This window comes from Cervus canadensis, chromosome 24 (genome assembly GCF_019320065.1).
Source record: "Cervus canadensis isolate Bull #8, Minnesota chromosome 24, ASM1932006v1, whole genome shotgun sequence".
NCBI lineage: Eukaryota > Metazoa > Chordata > Mammalia > Artiodactyla > Cervidae > Cervus > Cervus canadensis.
The window spans coordinates 38,040,647-38,058,785 of NC_057409.1; the positions used below are offsets into that span (position 1 = coordinate 38,040,647).

Genomic DNA, 18,139 nt, shown 5'->3' on the forward strand with positions numbered 1-18,139 from the left:
TTTGAAAGCAGCCATTTTCAGTTTCCTTCAAGAATTTCTTTTCTGTTGAATGACTTGAAGAACCAAAGTTTTCAAGTCAGCTAAGCGCCTCATCTCCTGAGCCCCTCCCCTCCCCTCGTTTTTCCCCAGAGATCTCATTCAGCAAATCATATATATATGTGCTAGTATCAGTACTCTAAAAAGGAGCTACAGACTGTCTGCAAAGCCATCATTCAAAACTAAAACATTAATAAGCTTTGAGAAAGGAGCTCTGGCAAGTTATATATTAATTTTACTACAATGTACACAGAACTTTTTATTTAATGAGAAATCCATAGCAAGTTAAAAAGTGATTTTATCTTATTCTGAGATTAAATGAAATCTGTAGATCATCAACAATCATATTCCAAGAGATGACAAAAAAATAAAACTCATGGCAGAAAAAGTGTTATATTCTTGGAATTGTGGCATACCATAGGAATTTGAGCTTGGATCTATAGTATGATATAATCTATCACTTTTATAATCAGACCCCAGAATAATAACAACCCAAATTACTTCCCAAGTATGTCTACTCCAGGCTTTAGATCGAAGAAACTTAGGCACAGTTTCTGAATGAACATGTAAAAGAGACCCTTTTTTCCTATACCTGTCTGCCAAGATATAATATCTGATGCAATCTTGCTACTTTTTCAACCAATGAGATTAGCAAAATGAAGTATCTAGAGAAATGATTGAAGCTTGTTTCTTCCACATGGATGGGTATCGCAATATCTGCCTTTGATTTAAAATTGTTCTTCCATTAGCTGGGAGCATGGCTGGACATAAGAGTCCTGTCCATATCCAGTCTAATGTAACTATTTCGGGAAACATTTGTAGCTCATATCAAGAACACCAAATTGCATCTCCCTGGGAATATTTCACCGTGCTTTTTGCTGATTTCGGTGTGGGTATGTGTGCCCTCCAAAGGAAAAATGCTGCAACCCTCTCCATTCCGTATAAATTACCTCACCTGGAGCACCAACTCTTGGAAAACACAGTAATACTTTAGGAATGAGTGGTTTTCCTTTCTAAATTACTCCTTATGCACTTCTACACATGATCTTTCTTTAGATCCCTACGGTTTAGAATCAAAATTGGAGATTTTCCCTTGGTGTTGTCTTTTTTATTTTGTGTATGTGTGCGTGTGTATTTAAGAGAGAGAGAGTGATGGAGAGACAGAGATACATATGAAAGCAGGGAGGGAGATGAGTCTGTTTTTTAACTTACTTATTTTTAAAATATTTATTTATTTGGCTGCTCTGGGTCTTAGTTGTGGCATGGGAAATCTTCCTTGACTAGGGCTCAAACCCAGGCCCTTCTATTGGGAGAGTGGAGTCTTAGCCATTGGACCACCAGGGAAGTTCTAACTGATTTATTTTTAACTGGAGGATAATTGTCTTACATGATCGTGTTGGTTTCTGCTGTGAATCAGCCATAGATACACGTATGTCCCCTCCTTCTTGGACCTCCCACCCCATTCCACCCCTCGAGGCTGTCACAGAGCACCAGTGTTGAGCTCCCTGCGTTATACAGCAGATTTTCACTGGCTATCTGATTTTATAAATGGTAATGTATGTATTTCAATGCTGCTCTCTCCATTTGTCTCACCTGCTCCTTCCCCTCACCCTATGTGAGATGAGTCTTTAAAGCATATCTGTTACATGTGTTAAGATATTTTCATTTTAATCATCGGGTTTTTAATGCCAGTGATGCAGCTCAAAGAACTGAGTTTTAGGGATATGGCGATATCACTAAATCTATCAAATCCCGCAAAGGGTGTGCCTACTTCAGGGCCTGACTAAGTCCCTTTTCTTTCATGAGCATCAGGGCTCAGTGGAAACTGAGTTGAAGTCCTCAGAAATTAGTCAGGTTAAATGAGTCTTGATGTGTTTGACTCAGTGTCCTGGTACAAAATAGAAGAGGACTCCCTACTTGTTTTATCTAGACTCCTGCCTTTGATTTCATAGGCCATTATTTCTGCATTTTTAACCCCAGGTGCCACCTATATAATATAAGAGATCTGAATCATTCATGACCTTTTTTCCCTTTTAATCTTTTCTCACCTTGCTCACTGGAACAATCTGTAAATGAAGCCTGACTTACCTGCTCAGTATGTCAGGAAATTCTAAAGGTGATAAAATAGAAGTAGTTGGCACGAGAAACAGTTGGGCTGGTTGGTTTCCATGATCCTTCAGCAGGTTTCCTCACTGTCCTTTGGTATCAGAGAACTTGACGGTGCCACCTGCCAGCGATGCCGTTTTCCCTGAGTCGGTGAGTGAGGCGTGGAGCTGACTCTCCTTATGATGTTTGTCCTCCGGCTCTGGTGTCGGGACAGTTACGTTGGCATGAGCAGGGGCTGTCGTCACGCTTAGCCTGCTGGTGAAATGCTGTCTGACCTGGTGATGACTAGGCCGGCAGTACAGTGAGATCACTTACTGCACAGAAAACCCTCAACACGGCTTCCTCCCCAGAAATCAAAGGCCGCACCCTCCTGCAGCAGAGAGGCTGGTTACCGAAGCACTGCCAAGTCAGACAACCTTCAGTTGATTTGTAGATTTCCGTTCCTAGTATGTTGAAGTCTGGAGGGAACCTTGGGGAAATCAGTAATTATGTTTCACATAAAGTCTTAGTAGAAACTTGAAGCATTTCAGTGAAGAAAAGAGTGTGTGTATGTACATGCACCCTCACACATGGCAAACGTTTATTTAGAAGAGCTCCTAGTGGGGTCCATGTCCCATTTCCTCTAGGCCTTTCCAGGCTCAGGCTATCATTTTTCCCACTTTTCTCTCAGTAGCTTCTGATTCTGCACTGGCTTCTTCAATATTAGCACGTGAATATGCCCAAGTGGCTTCCATCTCTAAGAAAAGAATCCTTTCTTAGTCCTGCATCCTTCTGTAGCTATGGCCCAGTTTCTCTCCTTTAAAGTGAGTTTCTTAAAAGAATAATCCACAGTCCTTCGCCCCTCTGCAGTCTGGTGTCCTTCTTCCTCCCGAGGTCACTAATGAATTCCACGTTGCCAAATCCAGCAGGCACTTTTCAGGCCTCGTGAGTGTCTTTCCTGGGTTATTTGACCTCTCCAGGCCTCTGATGCCGTTGACCCTTTTTGTCCTTAAAATTCTCTCTTCCTTTGGCTTCCTGGGTGTTGGCGCTTCTGCTTTTTCTCCTATCAGACTGCTCCTTTGCAGCTTCCTACTATTCTTGCAATAGTGCTGCTTTGCCAGCGTCCCGTCTTTTCTGTTGCTCTAGTGTGCTGTCCTGGGTTGTTCCTCATTTGCGTGTCTTCACCTGTAGGCACACAGCTCTCCTCTCTGGATATGTGATGACTCCGCTTGGACATTCCACAGACAGTTCCAGACCTCTTCCCCGACCGCTGAGCTTCCTTTTCTCCTCATGGCCAACTCCTCTTCCTTGTTCCTGTGTCAGTGAATGGAATTCCACTTACCAGCTTCCATTTACCATGAGCAGTGCCAGGCTCCTTCCTGGCTTCCATTTCCTGTTAGTCTGCATGGCATGTGGATGGTGCTGCAGAAATCTGTCTGTGGTAGGCTCCCTTTCTCTCCAACCCAAGGGTGACTATCTAAATTCTGTTCAGGCTCCCATCATTTCTCAGCTAGTTTACCCCCAAAATCGTCCCATCTCTTTAGTCTCTTTCCCCTTCTGCTGTCAATGAACTTTCATGGGCACAAAGAATGAGTTTGAGCAAACTCCAGGAGATAGTGAAGGACAGGGAAGGCTGGCGTGCTGAAATCCATGGGGTCGGGCACAAGTTAGTGAGAACGGCAACAACACAGGCACAAATCGAATGCTGTCTTTCTCTTGCTTGAGGCGCTCCTGTGGCTCTCATCTCTTCGGGGGTAGACTGTGCTCCAGGCATCTAAGCTCTGTCATGTCTGGCTGTGCACTTTCCAAGCTCACACCTTGCAGTACCCTGGTTCCCAGCACGGGCACATACACACACGTACACATATAGAGCTTGTTCCCTGAGAGAACGAGGCTTGTCCTACCCACACAGCCCCCTCTGACCTGGAATACCCGCCCTTCCACTCCTTCATGTGGATTCTGACCTGTTGGTTCTGAGGCTTTTCCTGACCAGGCGTCCTGCAGGCTCGCTCACCTATGCACTCCATGCTGGAGCTGGAGTTATCTGCTTACTTGTCTGTTTATCTCACTTATTTGTAGGTATCAGAGGGGAAAAAACTATGTCTTCTCCAAATTTCCTGTCCCGTGTATACCCAGCACCTGCTTATTACAGTGAAAATGTGTGCTGATTTTAGATTCTTCACCACGGTGGCAAGTCACAGAGGTCATAAGACTGAACTTCATTTGCATTGAATTCCTGCGCCATATGGTGATCACAAGTTGTTTTCTGACCAAAAAACGTCAATGACCATTCATTCTGTATTGAGCACATGAATAGTAAAGTTATAAAATCAGTGCTGCCATGCCTCTCAAGGAGGAGCCAAACTTTGCCTCCCGAACGGGAGCGGCTTCCCCGGCTCTCCCTGAAGTGGCTGTGTCCCCTGCAGAGCCCTATGATGCTCCCCAAGTACACCTCGGGCCTGCGACTTCTCCACCAGCTCTTCCATAACTTACCCCTGGGAGGTCCCACTTGTTCCATCCGTTCCCTAAAGAGCTCCCATCAGCCGGGCCACCTTGTACACCGAAGCCGCCATGGGGGGAAGCCCTTGGCATCCCCCAAACAGGAAGTTGCCCTTGCTTTTTCTGGGCTTGGCTTTCATGTCCTTATTTGCCCTGCACTTCCCCTGAGGACATCAGCCTAAAGAAAATATCCCAAGAAAGACAGACACTGTGTGATATCACTTATGTGTGGAATCAAAAAAATACAGCAAACTGGTGAATATAACAAAGCAGCAGCAGACCCGCAGATATAGAGAAGGAACGAGTGGTTACCAGCTCGGGAGGGGGGCAGCAATGTAGGGTGGGGGAATGGGAGGTACAAACGCTCAGATGTAAGACAGGCTCCAGGATGTATTGTACAACATGGGGAATATAGCCAGTATTTTGCAATACCTGTATCGTTCCAGTTTTAGTATATGTGCCGCCAAAGCGAGCACTGCAATAACTGTAAATGGAAGGTAACCTTTACAAACTGAATAAAAATTTTTAAAAAGAAGATATTCAGAGAATGTCTTACCAATTCAGTCTGCCTTGAAGACGCGGGCAATGAGAAAGAGGAACAAACTGATGGGGTTCTCTGAGCCCACCTTTGAAACCCTTCTCCCCTCTAAGCAGAAAAGCAAGTCCCTCCCTTTAAATAAATCTTTTTCTTCTTTTATGTACATTAAAAAGTGTTTATTTACATTAAGAAAGACACATTTTAATGCCACGCTGCCTTTCCTCTCAGGAAATTTATTCTCATATTTGACTTCAATGCTTTCTTGATATAATTTCCATCCTCATGGAGAAGAAAAGCTGACTGGCATTATCTGTCTTAAAAGTCTGTATTTTTTATGGCCACCACTAAATCTCTTAGACACAACATCTCCTCTAGTTCCTTTTTCTTTTCTGTGTATATTGCATTTTCCAGTTCTTTGTGTCATTAGGACTGAACTCTTGTAAATTATTAGTATTAGACACTGAAGAGTGCCAAAGAGGAGACAGCCAATACTGTGCTTCTGGAAGGGCTGAGAATTTCTTCCAGAGGGAAAGAGAAAATAAATATATGGAATATATTTACACACAGAAACAACACATAGCTCACTTTAGCTGTATACAAATCATGGTAAAGGAGTATGAGAGACCACTGTGCCCAAAGTTGGTTAGTTATTGTGAGAAGAATGAACAGTGTTTGGAGGCAGTGAGGACCCACCTAGAGTGGAGAAAGTAGAAATCCTCTTTGTTGCTCATCAGCTGTGTTCATTGAACATATCCATCTCCAGCCCTTAGCACAACACCTGGCTCATTTTAGGCTCTCAGTAGTGTTTGTTGACTGGATCACCGACTGACTGTAGTTCTCCAGTAAGGGTAAGCCAGTGTGATTTCACTTGTAAATTTGTGATTGATTCTTACATCCTATATACTCTCAGTTGTGGGAGTTTAAGGATTTTAGAGAAGAACTCTAAGTAGCAAAACAGTAACGATATGCTACCGTGCTAGGGTTCATTTCAGTCACCTTCCTTCTAACATTTTCTCCGGCTGACCTTCATGTGTTCCAACCAAGAGAAAAGGCAGGAGCTCACCTTGAAATGAGTTTCCAGCCTACTTGTTCAGTTCACTCTGTCTCTTTTTCTCAGCACTGCTGGCACATGCTTTCATTTTATTTAAGGGACTTCATTACGAAGCAGTTGCCTCTGAAAAAGATAATTCCTCCCATTCAGTTACACTCAAACATCCTTTGTCCCCATATTAGATGACCATATTCTGCTGCCCTAGTGATCCCACAGAAAGACTGCATACTAGGTTTGCTTCTCTGCACATGTGTTTGGGTCTCAACTTGCAGGTGTTTATATATATTTAAAAATATCTAAATGTAATCTTGTATTCTAGATTAGGCCCTTGAGGAGAAAAAGGACATTAGTGAAACAGTTGGTTTCACTGAATACGGTCTGATTTACATAATTGTTCATTTCTTCATTTTATCAATGAACCATGGTTCACGGTTGTGTAAGATTAGGGGAAGACAGATAATGGGTATAAGGGCACAAACATTTCACAAAGGGAGGCTGTATTGGGAAATCAAGTACATGTGAACATCCTGGTTCTTTTCAAAACAGTTTTTCAAGCATGAGAAAAATTGCAGACTACCAAAGTGTACTTCACATACTTCTAGGCTTTGTAAGATAGACAAAATAAAACAACCCCTGTTCATACCAAGCCTCCTCCTATTCGGTTTCCTCCGAGATCCATTCCCCCCGGCCTCCGCCCGTTCCCAAAGCTTCTGTGCTGATGTCAGAAGTGCCCCTGGCTCTCCCACATCTCTCAGCCCCACATCCCCCAGGGCCGCACTTGCCCTCCCCAGCACAAGCACTTGCTGTTCCGCACAGATAAATCTCAATGCTTTATCCCATCCCCCAGCAGCCTGCCCCGTGCTGGCCAGTGACATCACTATCCTGACATCCCAGCTAGGTATCTTAGAATCACCTGCAGTTCCTTCCTCCTTTTTCACCCATTCGACGTGTGGTCAGTCCTCCCAAAGGGCCTCTTGTGTCTATGCACTCACCCCTTTCCTTTCGCCTTGCGGTCACCCTGGGCCACAGGCGCCTGGTCAGGGCTGTCCCTGCCTGCAGTCTTGCCACCCTCCCCACTGCCTTCAGGAAGAGGGCATGACCCAGCACATCAGTGTCACTTTCCTTCTTTTAAAAAGTAACAATTGGGCTATATTGCTGCTGGCCTCAACAGTAATAAGTACCTACCCAGAAGAGCAATGTATTATACAGCTAAATAGACAGTTCGTACCCGCCTCTCTCATTCTTCCATCCTTATCTCCAGGAAAGTAGAGGAAGCACCGGCCTTTGGAGTCAGAAAGTCCTGGCCTTGAAGCCCAGCTCTATGACACTGGGCAAAATAGTCTTTGCCTCTGAGCCTCAGTTTCCGCTTATGTCAAATGGAGGTGGTGCCTACCACATGGGGCTGTTGTGAGAACCAAAATGAGATGTTTATTGAGGGCCACACCCAAAGCAGGCTCTTCTCATTGTTAACCCTGTAGGGGTCATGAGGAACAGGCCTCTTGACGATCTCTGTACCATATGTGTGTGAACTGGGGCCTCTCAGTAGGAAAGCTTCATCCCACATGGAGGGGCTGAGCACCTCCCCTGCACCCTTCCCAGCTGGGCAGGGACTGCATGCCGCCTCCTGTCACATGTGCAGCCCCAAACCATCCGAGTTGAAGGGATCCCAGCCTCAGGAAGTGAATCCTGTTCTTCAGAGACAAGGACCGTCACTCACTGGTCTGTTATCTCTCTGTGGATGAAACAGGGATTTTCAGCAGAATTCTTCAGAATCGATCATTCTTCCTAGGAGAGAGCGGAACTATTAACACAAAATGCCTATCGGGGGCCTCCCTGCCGGGGGCTTTTTCTCATTGGTTCAATGCCCTTTCTGTCTTCAGTGGCCTAGTACAGTAGCTGGCACATAACTGTGCTTAATCAGAATCGAATGGATAGAAAGATGAATGGAAGGATGAAGGATTTAATCTCTAGGATTTGTCCAGTAATGCGCACTTAATTGAAAGACTGAATAATGAACTCCCCAATGAGCTAGGTATTGGACCCGTGGTTTCTAAACCTTGGCTGCTCTAATCACCAGGAGAGTTTTTGTTCTAAGACTAATTTCTGGGTTCTACTGATTCTTATGCCCTATTATTGTCTAAAAGCTCCCAAGTAATTCTAATAGACAGCCAAGGTGGGCACCTACCATGCTGGACCAATCTAAAAGTACGTACCCCATGCATAGCTCTTACATCCAGTCACCATGTTGTAATTAACAGCTTATGATCTTTCCCTCACTTGACTTTATGCTCCTTGAGCTCTGATACTGGGACTGTTAACTGTCTTCCAGTGCCTGGCACAGTGCTTGGCATATAGTAGATCATCATAAACGTTTGTTAAGTTGATGGTTTCTTTCATTTGGGTGGTTCTATGCAATTTTCTTGTATCCTAAGGCAAAGACAGAAAATGCTAGCACTGTGCGTTTTGTTTTATATGAGCGTGTGTGTGTGTGTGTGTGTGTGTGTGTGTCTGTGTATGTTGTGTTTTCTAGCCATCTATGCTTTGGTATCTATATACTTGTCCCTAATTCATTTTTTTTTTCATGTTCACTCACTGTCCCTTTTCCAGATGCCATGAACTGACAGCATCTAAAGATATTGGGCTTTGTCAGGGAGCCTCAACTTGAAATATTCTGTCCAATTATTTCCATCCATACCTGGTCTCCAAAGCTCATCACTATACATGTGAGAGGATAGTTCATTAATGGGAGGTCTGGCACCACCATCCCCACTAATGAAAGCCACAGGAGCCTCTAGAAAAAGACACACAGGTTGCTACTCTAGTTGATTTTCTCAACTCCACAGTCTGTTCATTTAGACATAGAATAATAGAGCTGGAAAGATATTTAAGATACCGAGTTCAGTCATCTTCATTAAACAATGAAGACTCTGAAGCTACATGGGTTTTAGGACTTGCCTGAGATGACGCACCTTTCCGGACCAGAGCTGGTGCAGGAAGCCTCGCGCTCTGGTCCTCAGGCCTGGACCACTGCGCTGTACTCCTAGCATCTTAGAGTACCTCATAAATCAAAGATCACACTTTTACTTCCTCTTTGGTATCTGTGTTAGAAAGAAAAATACCTGGAAAAAGGTATTATTATATGTTTCTCAGAGGATGTGGGAAGGAGGAATTATTAGGTGGAAAGGGATTCTTGAATGAGAACTTAGAAACTTCTCAGAAAAAGTGTTTTGTGGCAGTACCACAATTTGTGTTTCTGTCCTTGTTTTCAGAATTTTCCCCAGAGAATACCTCCTTCAACAGATCCACCTGTATTCCCTCGCAGATCTGCAGCAGGTAAGCACTTCATGGGGCCATTTCATGTCTGTTTCCTCCCTGGGGACGTGTTTTTGTTGACTGTGTTCTTGGTTACCGAATTCTCCCATCATTGGTGTAGTTATATTGACAAGCCCAGATAATTATTGTCTATTCAGAATGAGAAAACTTAATGTAAAAAGATATTATAGGACAATAAGAAATGCTGACTAAGATTTAGAGAAACTGGAGCTCTCGTACACTTGCTGGTAGGAAGGGTAAGTGGTGCAGCCACTTAGGAAAATAGTTGGGCAATCCCTTGAAAAGTTAAATGTAGAGTTTCCCTGTGAGCCAGCCATTCCACTCCTAGGCACATACCCTAGAGAACTGAAAACATATGTCCACATAAAAACTTGTACGGGAGTGTTCAAACATCATTATTCATGACAGCTAAAAAATGGCAACAACTTGAGTGTTCATTAGCTAATGAATGGATTAAAAAAATGTTGTATATCCCCTTAAAGCAATAGTATTTGGACATAAAAAGGAATGAAGGGTACATTCATTGAGAACATCATGCTGAAAGAAGCCAGACAGAAAAGGATACATATTTATGGTCCTTATTTTATGTAGACTTTTCTTAGAATGTCCAAAAGAGGCCAATCCTTAGAGACAAAGAAGGTGAGTCATTGCCAGTGCCTAGGACAAACCATGGGGTGAGGAGTGGCTGCCGATGGTGTGGGGCTTCCTTTGGGGATGATGAAAACGTCTGGAATTAGTTGTGATGGTTGCACAACTTTGTAACTGTACTAAAAGCTAGTGAATTGTATACTTCAAAAGAGTGAATTTTATGGTAGGTGAATTGAATCAGTAAAAAAAAATTGTACAAGGAAAAAAGACATCAAGGACAATGAATATATTAAACTCTGACTTGTGTTCAAGCCAAACAGTTGGATGATGTTACTTTAAAAAAAAAAACAGAACAGAGCATGTACGAGTAAAAATCATCTTTCTATACTTTTATTAGTGTACGTATATCCTTTCAATGATTGACTAAGTTAACAGCCAGGAAGAAAACCAACCCAAAGTTCTGAATATCTTAGGCTTTGCTTAATCATTTAAATCAACAGCTCATTCTCTAACAAATTTTGAGATGCTACATGAAAACCTTGCTTTCTTTTCCATATTTTCTGGATTCTTCAAGAGTCAATTACATAATAATAATCAGTTCAGTTCAGTCGCTCAGTCAAGTCTGACTCTTTGCAACCCCATGGACTGCAGCACGCCAGGACTCCCTGTCCATCACCAACTCCCGGACTTTACCCAAACTCATGTCCATTGAGTTGGTGCTGCCATCCAACCATCACATCCTCTATCATCCCCTTCTCCTCCCATCTTCAATCTTTCCCAGCATCAGGGTCTTTTCCAATGAGTCAGCTTTTTGCATCACGTGGCCAAAGTATTGGAGTTTCAGCTTCAACATCAGTCCTTCCAATGAACACTCAGGACTGATCTCCTTTCGGATGGACTGGTTGGATCTCCTTGCAGTCCAAGGGACTCTCAAGAGTCTTCTCCAACACCACAGTTCAAAAGCATCAATTCTTTGGTGCTAAGCTTTCTTTATAGTCCAACTCTCACATCCATACATGACCACTGGAAAAACCATAGCCTTGACTAGACAGACCTTTGTTGGCAAAGTAATGTCTCTGCTTTTTAATATGCTGTCTAGGTTGGTCATAACTTTCCTTCCAAGGAGTAAGTGTCTTTTAATTTCATGGCTGTGATCACCATCTGCAGTGATTTTGGAGCCAGAAAAAAAAAAACATAAAGCCAGCCACTGTTTCCACTGTTTCCCCATCTATTTGCCATGAAGTGATGGGACCAGATGCCATGATCTTAGTTGTCTGAATGTTGAGCTTTAAACCAACTTTTTCACTCTCCTCTTTCACTTTCATCAAGAGGCTCTTTAGTTCTTCCTCACTTTCTGCCATAAGGGTGGTGTCATCTGCATATCTGAGGTTATTGATATTTCTCCCAGCAATCTTGATTCCAGCTTGTGCTTCATCCAGCCCAGCGTTTCTCATGATGTACTCTGCATATAAGTTAAATAAGCAGGGTGACAGTATACAGCCCTGATGTACTCCTTTTCCTATTTGGAACCAGTCTGTTGTTCCATGTCCAGTTCTAACTGTTGCTTCCTGACCTGCATACAGGTTTCTCAAGAGGCAGGTCAGGTGGTCTGGTATCCCCATCTCTTTCAGAATTTTCCACAGTCTATTGTGATCCACACAGTCAAAGGCTTTGGAATAGTCAATAAAGCAGAAATAGATGTTTTTCTGGAACTCTCTTGCTTTTTCAATGATCCAACAAGTGTTAGCAATTTGATCTCTGGTTCCTCTGTCTTTTCTAAAACCAGCTTGAACATCTGGGAGTTCACAGTTCACGTATTGCTGAAGCCTGGCTTGGAGAATTTTGAACATTACTTTATTAGCGTGTGAGATGAGTGCAATTAAGTGGTAGTTTGAACATTCTTTGGGATTGCCTTTCTTTGGGATTGGAATGAAAACTGACCTTTTCCAGTCCTGTGACCATTGCTGAGTTTTCCAAATTTGCTGACATATTGAGTGCAGCACTTTCATAGCATCATCTTTTAGGATTTGAAATAGCTCAACTGGAATTCCATCACCTCCACTAGCTTTGTTTGTAGTGATGCTTCCTAAGGCCCACTTGACTTCACATTACAGCATGTCTGGCTCTAGGTGAGTTATCACACTGTCGTGATTATCTGAGTTGTGAAGATCTTTTTTGTACAGTTCTTCTGTGTATTCTTAATACACAGTTCTTAATATCTTCTTCTGTTAGGTCCATACCATTTCTGTCCTTTATTGAGCCCATCTTTGCATGATATGTTCCCTTGGTATCTCTAATTTTCTTGAAGAGATCTCGTCTTTCCCATTCTATTGTTTTCCTCTATTTCTTTGCATTGATCCCTGAGGAAGACTTTCTTATCTCTCCTTGCTATTCTTTGGAACTCTGCTTTCAAATGGGTAAATCTTCACTTTTCTCCTTTGCTTTTCACTTTTCTTCTTTTCACAGCTATTTGTAAGGCCTCCTCAGAGAGCCATTTTGCTTTTTTTGCATTTCTTTTTCTTGGGGATGGTCTTGATCCCTGTCTCCTGTACAGTGTCACGAACCTCTGTCCATAGTTCATGAGGCACTCTATCGGATCTAGTCCCTTAAACCTATTTCTCATTTCCACTGTATAATCATAAGGGATTTGATATAGGTCATACCTGAATGGTCTAGTGCTTTTCCCTACTTTCTTCAATTTAAGCCTGAATTTGTCAATAAGGAGTTCATGATCTGAGCCACAGTCAGCTCCTGGTCTATTATATAATAATAATAATAGTAGTAACTGTGACAACCTTCAGAACATATCAAACTGCTGTGATTCAGTTCTTTTCTTTGTTGTTTTGCCCCGAAGAAAGAAGGTCAACTTAATCTGTGTTCAAATCCTTCACTCATTTTCAAGACCTGAAAAACAAATAAAACCTTGAAATGTGATTTCACCTCAAGGATTTTATGTTTGTTGTTGTTGTTGTTGTTGATTTTGCTCCCCCAGAGGTAGGCAACTTACTTTAATGGTAGGAATAGTTTTAGAGTGTTTATTAGAGAGGGCTGAGAGGACACGAGGGTTTTGATTTTCACTTGTGCATCCAACTTAAATCTATTTGCGCCTACCAGCTCTCCCCACCCCTTCAGTCCTGCTACCCTTTACCACATAATCAAACGGTGATCTGCTGGCTGCTGTGGAAAGAGATGCAGTTTTAATTGTGATTGCCCAGTGGTATTCACGGGGAGGAATTGGTTACAAGACCCAGTGTACACCTATGTATTTCTAGGATCAGGATCAGTGATCTAAGGACCCAGACTCTTGGCACTGGAGAAGTGAGTTTAAAGGCACCGGTGGTGTATTCTTGTAAAGGTGGTTGGAAATGGAATGAGTAGGCTCCAAAGTGAGTACTTTTTGAGGAAGCCTTTCAAAAACAAGTTTTGATACCAGATGAAGAGGAAGAATCAGTAATTCCATATTCATTTTGGGGTGTCAAAGTAGTGTAGCTATTTGGTATAATAAAGCTTTCTCTTTTAAAAAGCTCTCTTATACCCTGCTGTCTTTTTTCTTTTTTTTCCCCCTTGTAATAATCAAACCATACAATGCCAACCAGCTTACCTAAATCAGTGGCAGTGGTATTCTTGGTGGGCCAGACTGTTAGCCTCAGAGCCCCATAAGCAGCTTAATCAGTTTCAGCCTCCATCGTAAAGCAGTAGAGGCAATCAACAGCTTATCAAACTCCCTGTCAGCGGGGGTGGCCAGAGCTCCATGCGTCTGTTTACTCCACAGTTCACTCTAACCTGGTTCTTTGTGCCTGGCTTTAAGATCTCCAAACCTATCATATTGAGAGGAAGTTTAATTCAATTACTTTTTCTGCCTGAGGTGGGTTAAATTGGATTTAGCTTTTGATCTATCTACATCCAGGCTATCAGTACTGAAGGAAACCTCTGCCCCATCTTCCCTTGGTTTCAGAGTAAATGTCTGGTCTGTTTTCTGAATCTGAACTGTTCTTGCAAATAGATAAGAGAAGTAAACACAAGAATGGGGAAAAAATATTACTGCTTTGTGACAGTGCATGTCAGACATAGCAGGATATCCTACCTCACTAACCGAGCTGCCAGCCCCAGATCGTCCTGTACCATTTCCCCCTCTGTCTGGGTGCTATGCCACCCTCTTTCAAGTCAGCTTCAGGAGTTTCAGAGTAAGTTATTTCCTCCATTCAATTCCCATCCTCACTCCTAAAATAAAGGTCTCTGTAAAAGCATCCTTGGACAGCAAGGAGATCACACCAGTCAATCCTAAAGGAAATCAACCCTGAATATTCATTGGAAGGACTGATGCTGAAGCTGAAGCTCCAATACTTTGGCTACCGGATGCGCAGAGCTGACTTATTGGAAAAGACACGGATGCTGGGAAAGATTGAGGGCAGGAAGAGAACGAGGCGACAGAGGATGAGATGGTTGGAAGACCATCATCAAATCAATGGACACGAGTTTGAGCAAACTCCAGAAGATGGTGATGGACAGGGAAGCCTGGCATGCTGCAGTTCATGGGCTCACAGAGAGTAGGACACGACTTAGCAATGGAACAACAAATAAAAGTGTCTCTTCTATCAAGGGAAATGACTGTAGAAAAATGAATTTCAGTTTATAAATTTTGCAAGGGAGAGGAAGAAACTCAAGTAAGTAACTGAAGAATTAATCTTGAATAATGGAAATGGCAACCCAGTCCACTATTCTTGCCTGGAAAATCCCATGGACAGAGGAGCCTGGCAGGGTACAGTCCACGGGGTTCCAAGAGTCAGATGCAACTTAGCGACTGAACCACGACTACAAATGTCAACATAAGTATCCTTCCTAAGGGCCAAGATTCCTTTCTACAAATTTCTCTGAAGTGAATTTGAGTTTTCCCGTTAGCTTTTATTTAAAAAACAAATTGTAAATATCTTCCTCTCCAGAGAGAAAAAGAAAGGTAAAAATTGAATAAACATGATGAAAGGGGATTTATAATTTAAGTATATATCCAAAAATCTTAAAATAATACAGCACGCAATGCTACCACCCTAACTAAAGACACTGAAAGAATTGTGGTATCAAAAAATGTGCAACCTTTTTCTTCCTCACTGTTTTCATGTTTATAAGTAATAGTCCCCAAAGTTTTAGCAGCTAGATTCACTTCAGCAAATCAGCAGATTTCAAACTCCCTTAATGCCTCTGATATTACACTCAAGAAAAAATTGCCCCCTCTTCTTAGTATTTGAAGTCATTGGTCTCTTTGCATGCACTCTGTCTACTTTTGTACACTTGAACATGGGAAATAAATAGCACGAACTGACACTCCTCAGCAAATGAGACTTCCTCTAGTTGTTCTGGGTACTTGAATCACCTGCCCACTGGCCAGTGAGTGGTGTTGCCAATTATTGGCACCATTTGTAGCTTATGACAGTGCCAAATCCTTGTCTTTTTTTTTTAACCATTTATTTTGTATTGGCGTATAACTGGATATAATCCAGTATATTGGATATGCTGGAAAAGATTGAGGGCAGAAGAAGAGGGCATCAGAGGATGAGATGGCTGGATGGCATCACCATTGCAATGGACATGAACTTGGGCAAACTTCAGGAGATGGTGAAGGACAGGGAAGCCTGGCGTGCTGCAGTCCATGGGGTCGCAAAGTGTCGGACATGACTGGGCAACTGAGCAACAACAATAATAGCTGATTAGCAATGTTTTGATATTTTCAGGTGGATAGCGAAGAGACTCAGCCATACATTCTGAATCCATTCTCCCCCAAACTCCCCTCCCATCCAGGCTGCCACATAACATTGAGCAGAGTTCCCTGGGCTATACAGTAGGACCTTGTTGGTTATCCATTTTGAATATTGTAGTGTGTATGTGTCCATCCCTAATTATCCCTTCCCCCCATTCTTCCCCCACCCCCCGGCAACCATAAGTTCCTTTTCTAAGTCTGTGAGTCTGTTTTGTAAATAAGTTCATGTGTATCATTTCTTTTTAGATTCCACATATAAGGGATGTCATATGACATTTCTCTTGCTCTGGCTTACTTGTCTTTTTATCTCACTGGTAAAGAAGCTGCTCACTGGCTTTTACTAGCGGGTGGCAAATGTAGTAGTTAACTCCCACAGTCATTCCTAATCAGTGGCAGGGGCTTCCCAGGTGGCTCAGATGGTAAAGAATCCACCTGCAATGCAGGAGATACAGGTTCAATCCCTGGGTCAGGAAGATCCCCTGGAGAAGGAAATGGCAGCCCACTCGTAATCTTGCCTGGGAAATCCCATGGACCAAGGAGTCTGGTGGGCTACAGTCCATGGGCTTGCAAAAGAGATGACTTAGCAACTAAAGCAACACAACAATCAGTGACAGCTTTGTAACATGTAAGACAGAACAAGTACTTCTCCTGTCCTAGTAGCAGGGCACAGAACATGGGGGCAGAGACTCTCTGAATCCCAGGAGCTGGGGGATGGGGTGGGTACACCAGCTTGAGTTATTCATTGAAGTTTGGAATTTCAAATGAATTTCTGTTCAGTAAAGTAGATATTGCTAGAAAACTATGCGATCTTTGCTCCTTGAATATAAATCTGACAGAATGTGCTATTTTTTTTTTCAAATAAAATCTTACAAATTTTCAGGAGGTTTGAACGCATAGTGGTGTTTTATTTTTTTTTTATTTTTTTATTTTTTTTTTAAAGCCTTATAATTTATTCCGGAAGTCTTAATACATAAAAATATGGAACGCTTCATGAATTTGCGTGTCATCCTTGCGCAGGGGCCATGCTAATCTTCTCTGTATCGTTCCAATTTTAGTATATGTGCTGCCGAAGTGAGCACCATAGTGGTGTTTTAAAATAACACAGCAGTTCCTCGGAAAGGATTTGGCAGGCAATGTCTATCTTAAGCATGTGAGAATGAATGGACAAGTGTTGGTGCATGTTTTTAATGGGGAAACAAGGCTGCTTTTTTAGAGATTTTTTTTCCCAGTTTGATGCTTTGAGAAAGGAAAGTAGAATAGAACTTGTGTTTCGTTATTTTCAATCTGCCCAGCATTATCGGGGATTCGTGGGAAGGCTTTACAACAGGAATACAACAAAAAGATACGCCCCAGTGGGACAGCAGAAGCAATCCCATAACCCTCCATACTTGGCTTTTTGTATTCGTTCTCCCCTTCCTCTGTTGCATGTGTGACAACCGTCTCCTTACTCAGATCCCTTTGGCTCTTTTAACACTGATAAGCAAATCCCACATTTTATCAGTAGAATACATTAGTATATGCAAGTTAGCATTCACTAGATCCTAGCTGCTCTCAAGGAGCAAATCAGAGCCACGGTTTAATATGTCATTCCTCGGGCTGTGTAAGTGATAGGAGGCTTCTTCTAAAGTTCTTTCTACTTGCTGAAAGGAAAGGTCAGACTTGACTTCTAAATTTTGGCTACCTGTGCTGTTCTGACAAAAGCCTAAGATGCATGTAAATGACTAACTCTTCTGGTGTTACTCACCTTTGGGACGTGTGTAAGTTAAGCAATGAATGATTCCATTTGTACACGATTCATGAGAAAGGATACGGCGTGATCCCGAGGGTGAGGCAGTTGGTGAGAGCAGCCCTTCCCCACCCACTCCCTCCACCACTCACTGCCTCACCTGCCAACACACACACACACACACACACACACTTCTTGTGGGGCAGTCTCAGAACTGATTTCCCCATTGTTCACCTTCCCTGGGCCCTAACTTTCCAGACTAGCCCCTACGTCCAGCTTAAGACAATGCAATTCTAGCTAATATGAAACACAGGCATATTTCATTTTATTACACTTTGCAGATATTGTGTTTTTCACCAGTTGAAGGTTGGTGGCAACCGCACGTTGACAGATAGTGATCAGCATTTTTTATTAATAAAGTATTTTTTAATTAAGATGTGTGATTTTTTTTTTAGACATAATGCTTGTACACTTAATAGCAGTTTAGTGGAGAACCAGAAAATTCATGTGACTCACTTGACAATGATACTT

General features: G+C 42.6%; 1 protein-coding gene and 1 non-coding gene across 2 annotated transcripts in view; one reads left to right on the plus strand and one right to left on the minus strand.

The window, feature by feature from the left end:
* The window catches only part of PLEKHM3 (pleckstrin homology domain containing M3), a 203,934-nt gene that overhangs the window by 99,633 nt on the left and 86,162 nt on the right, over window positions 1–18,139 (plus strand). The window contains exon 6 of the mRNA XM_043444821.1: window positions 9,479–9,542. Within this exon, the coding sequence (XP_043300756.1) occupies window positions 9,479–9,542 (64 nt within the window). The remainder of the gene's footprint in view (window positions 1–9,478; window positions 9,543–18,139) is intronic.
* Window positions 16,855–16,961, minus strand: LOC122426957. Its single transcript, XR_006265303.1, has one exon. It is a non-coding gene; the product is annotated as a U6 spliceosomal RNA (small nuclear RNA).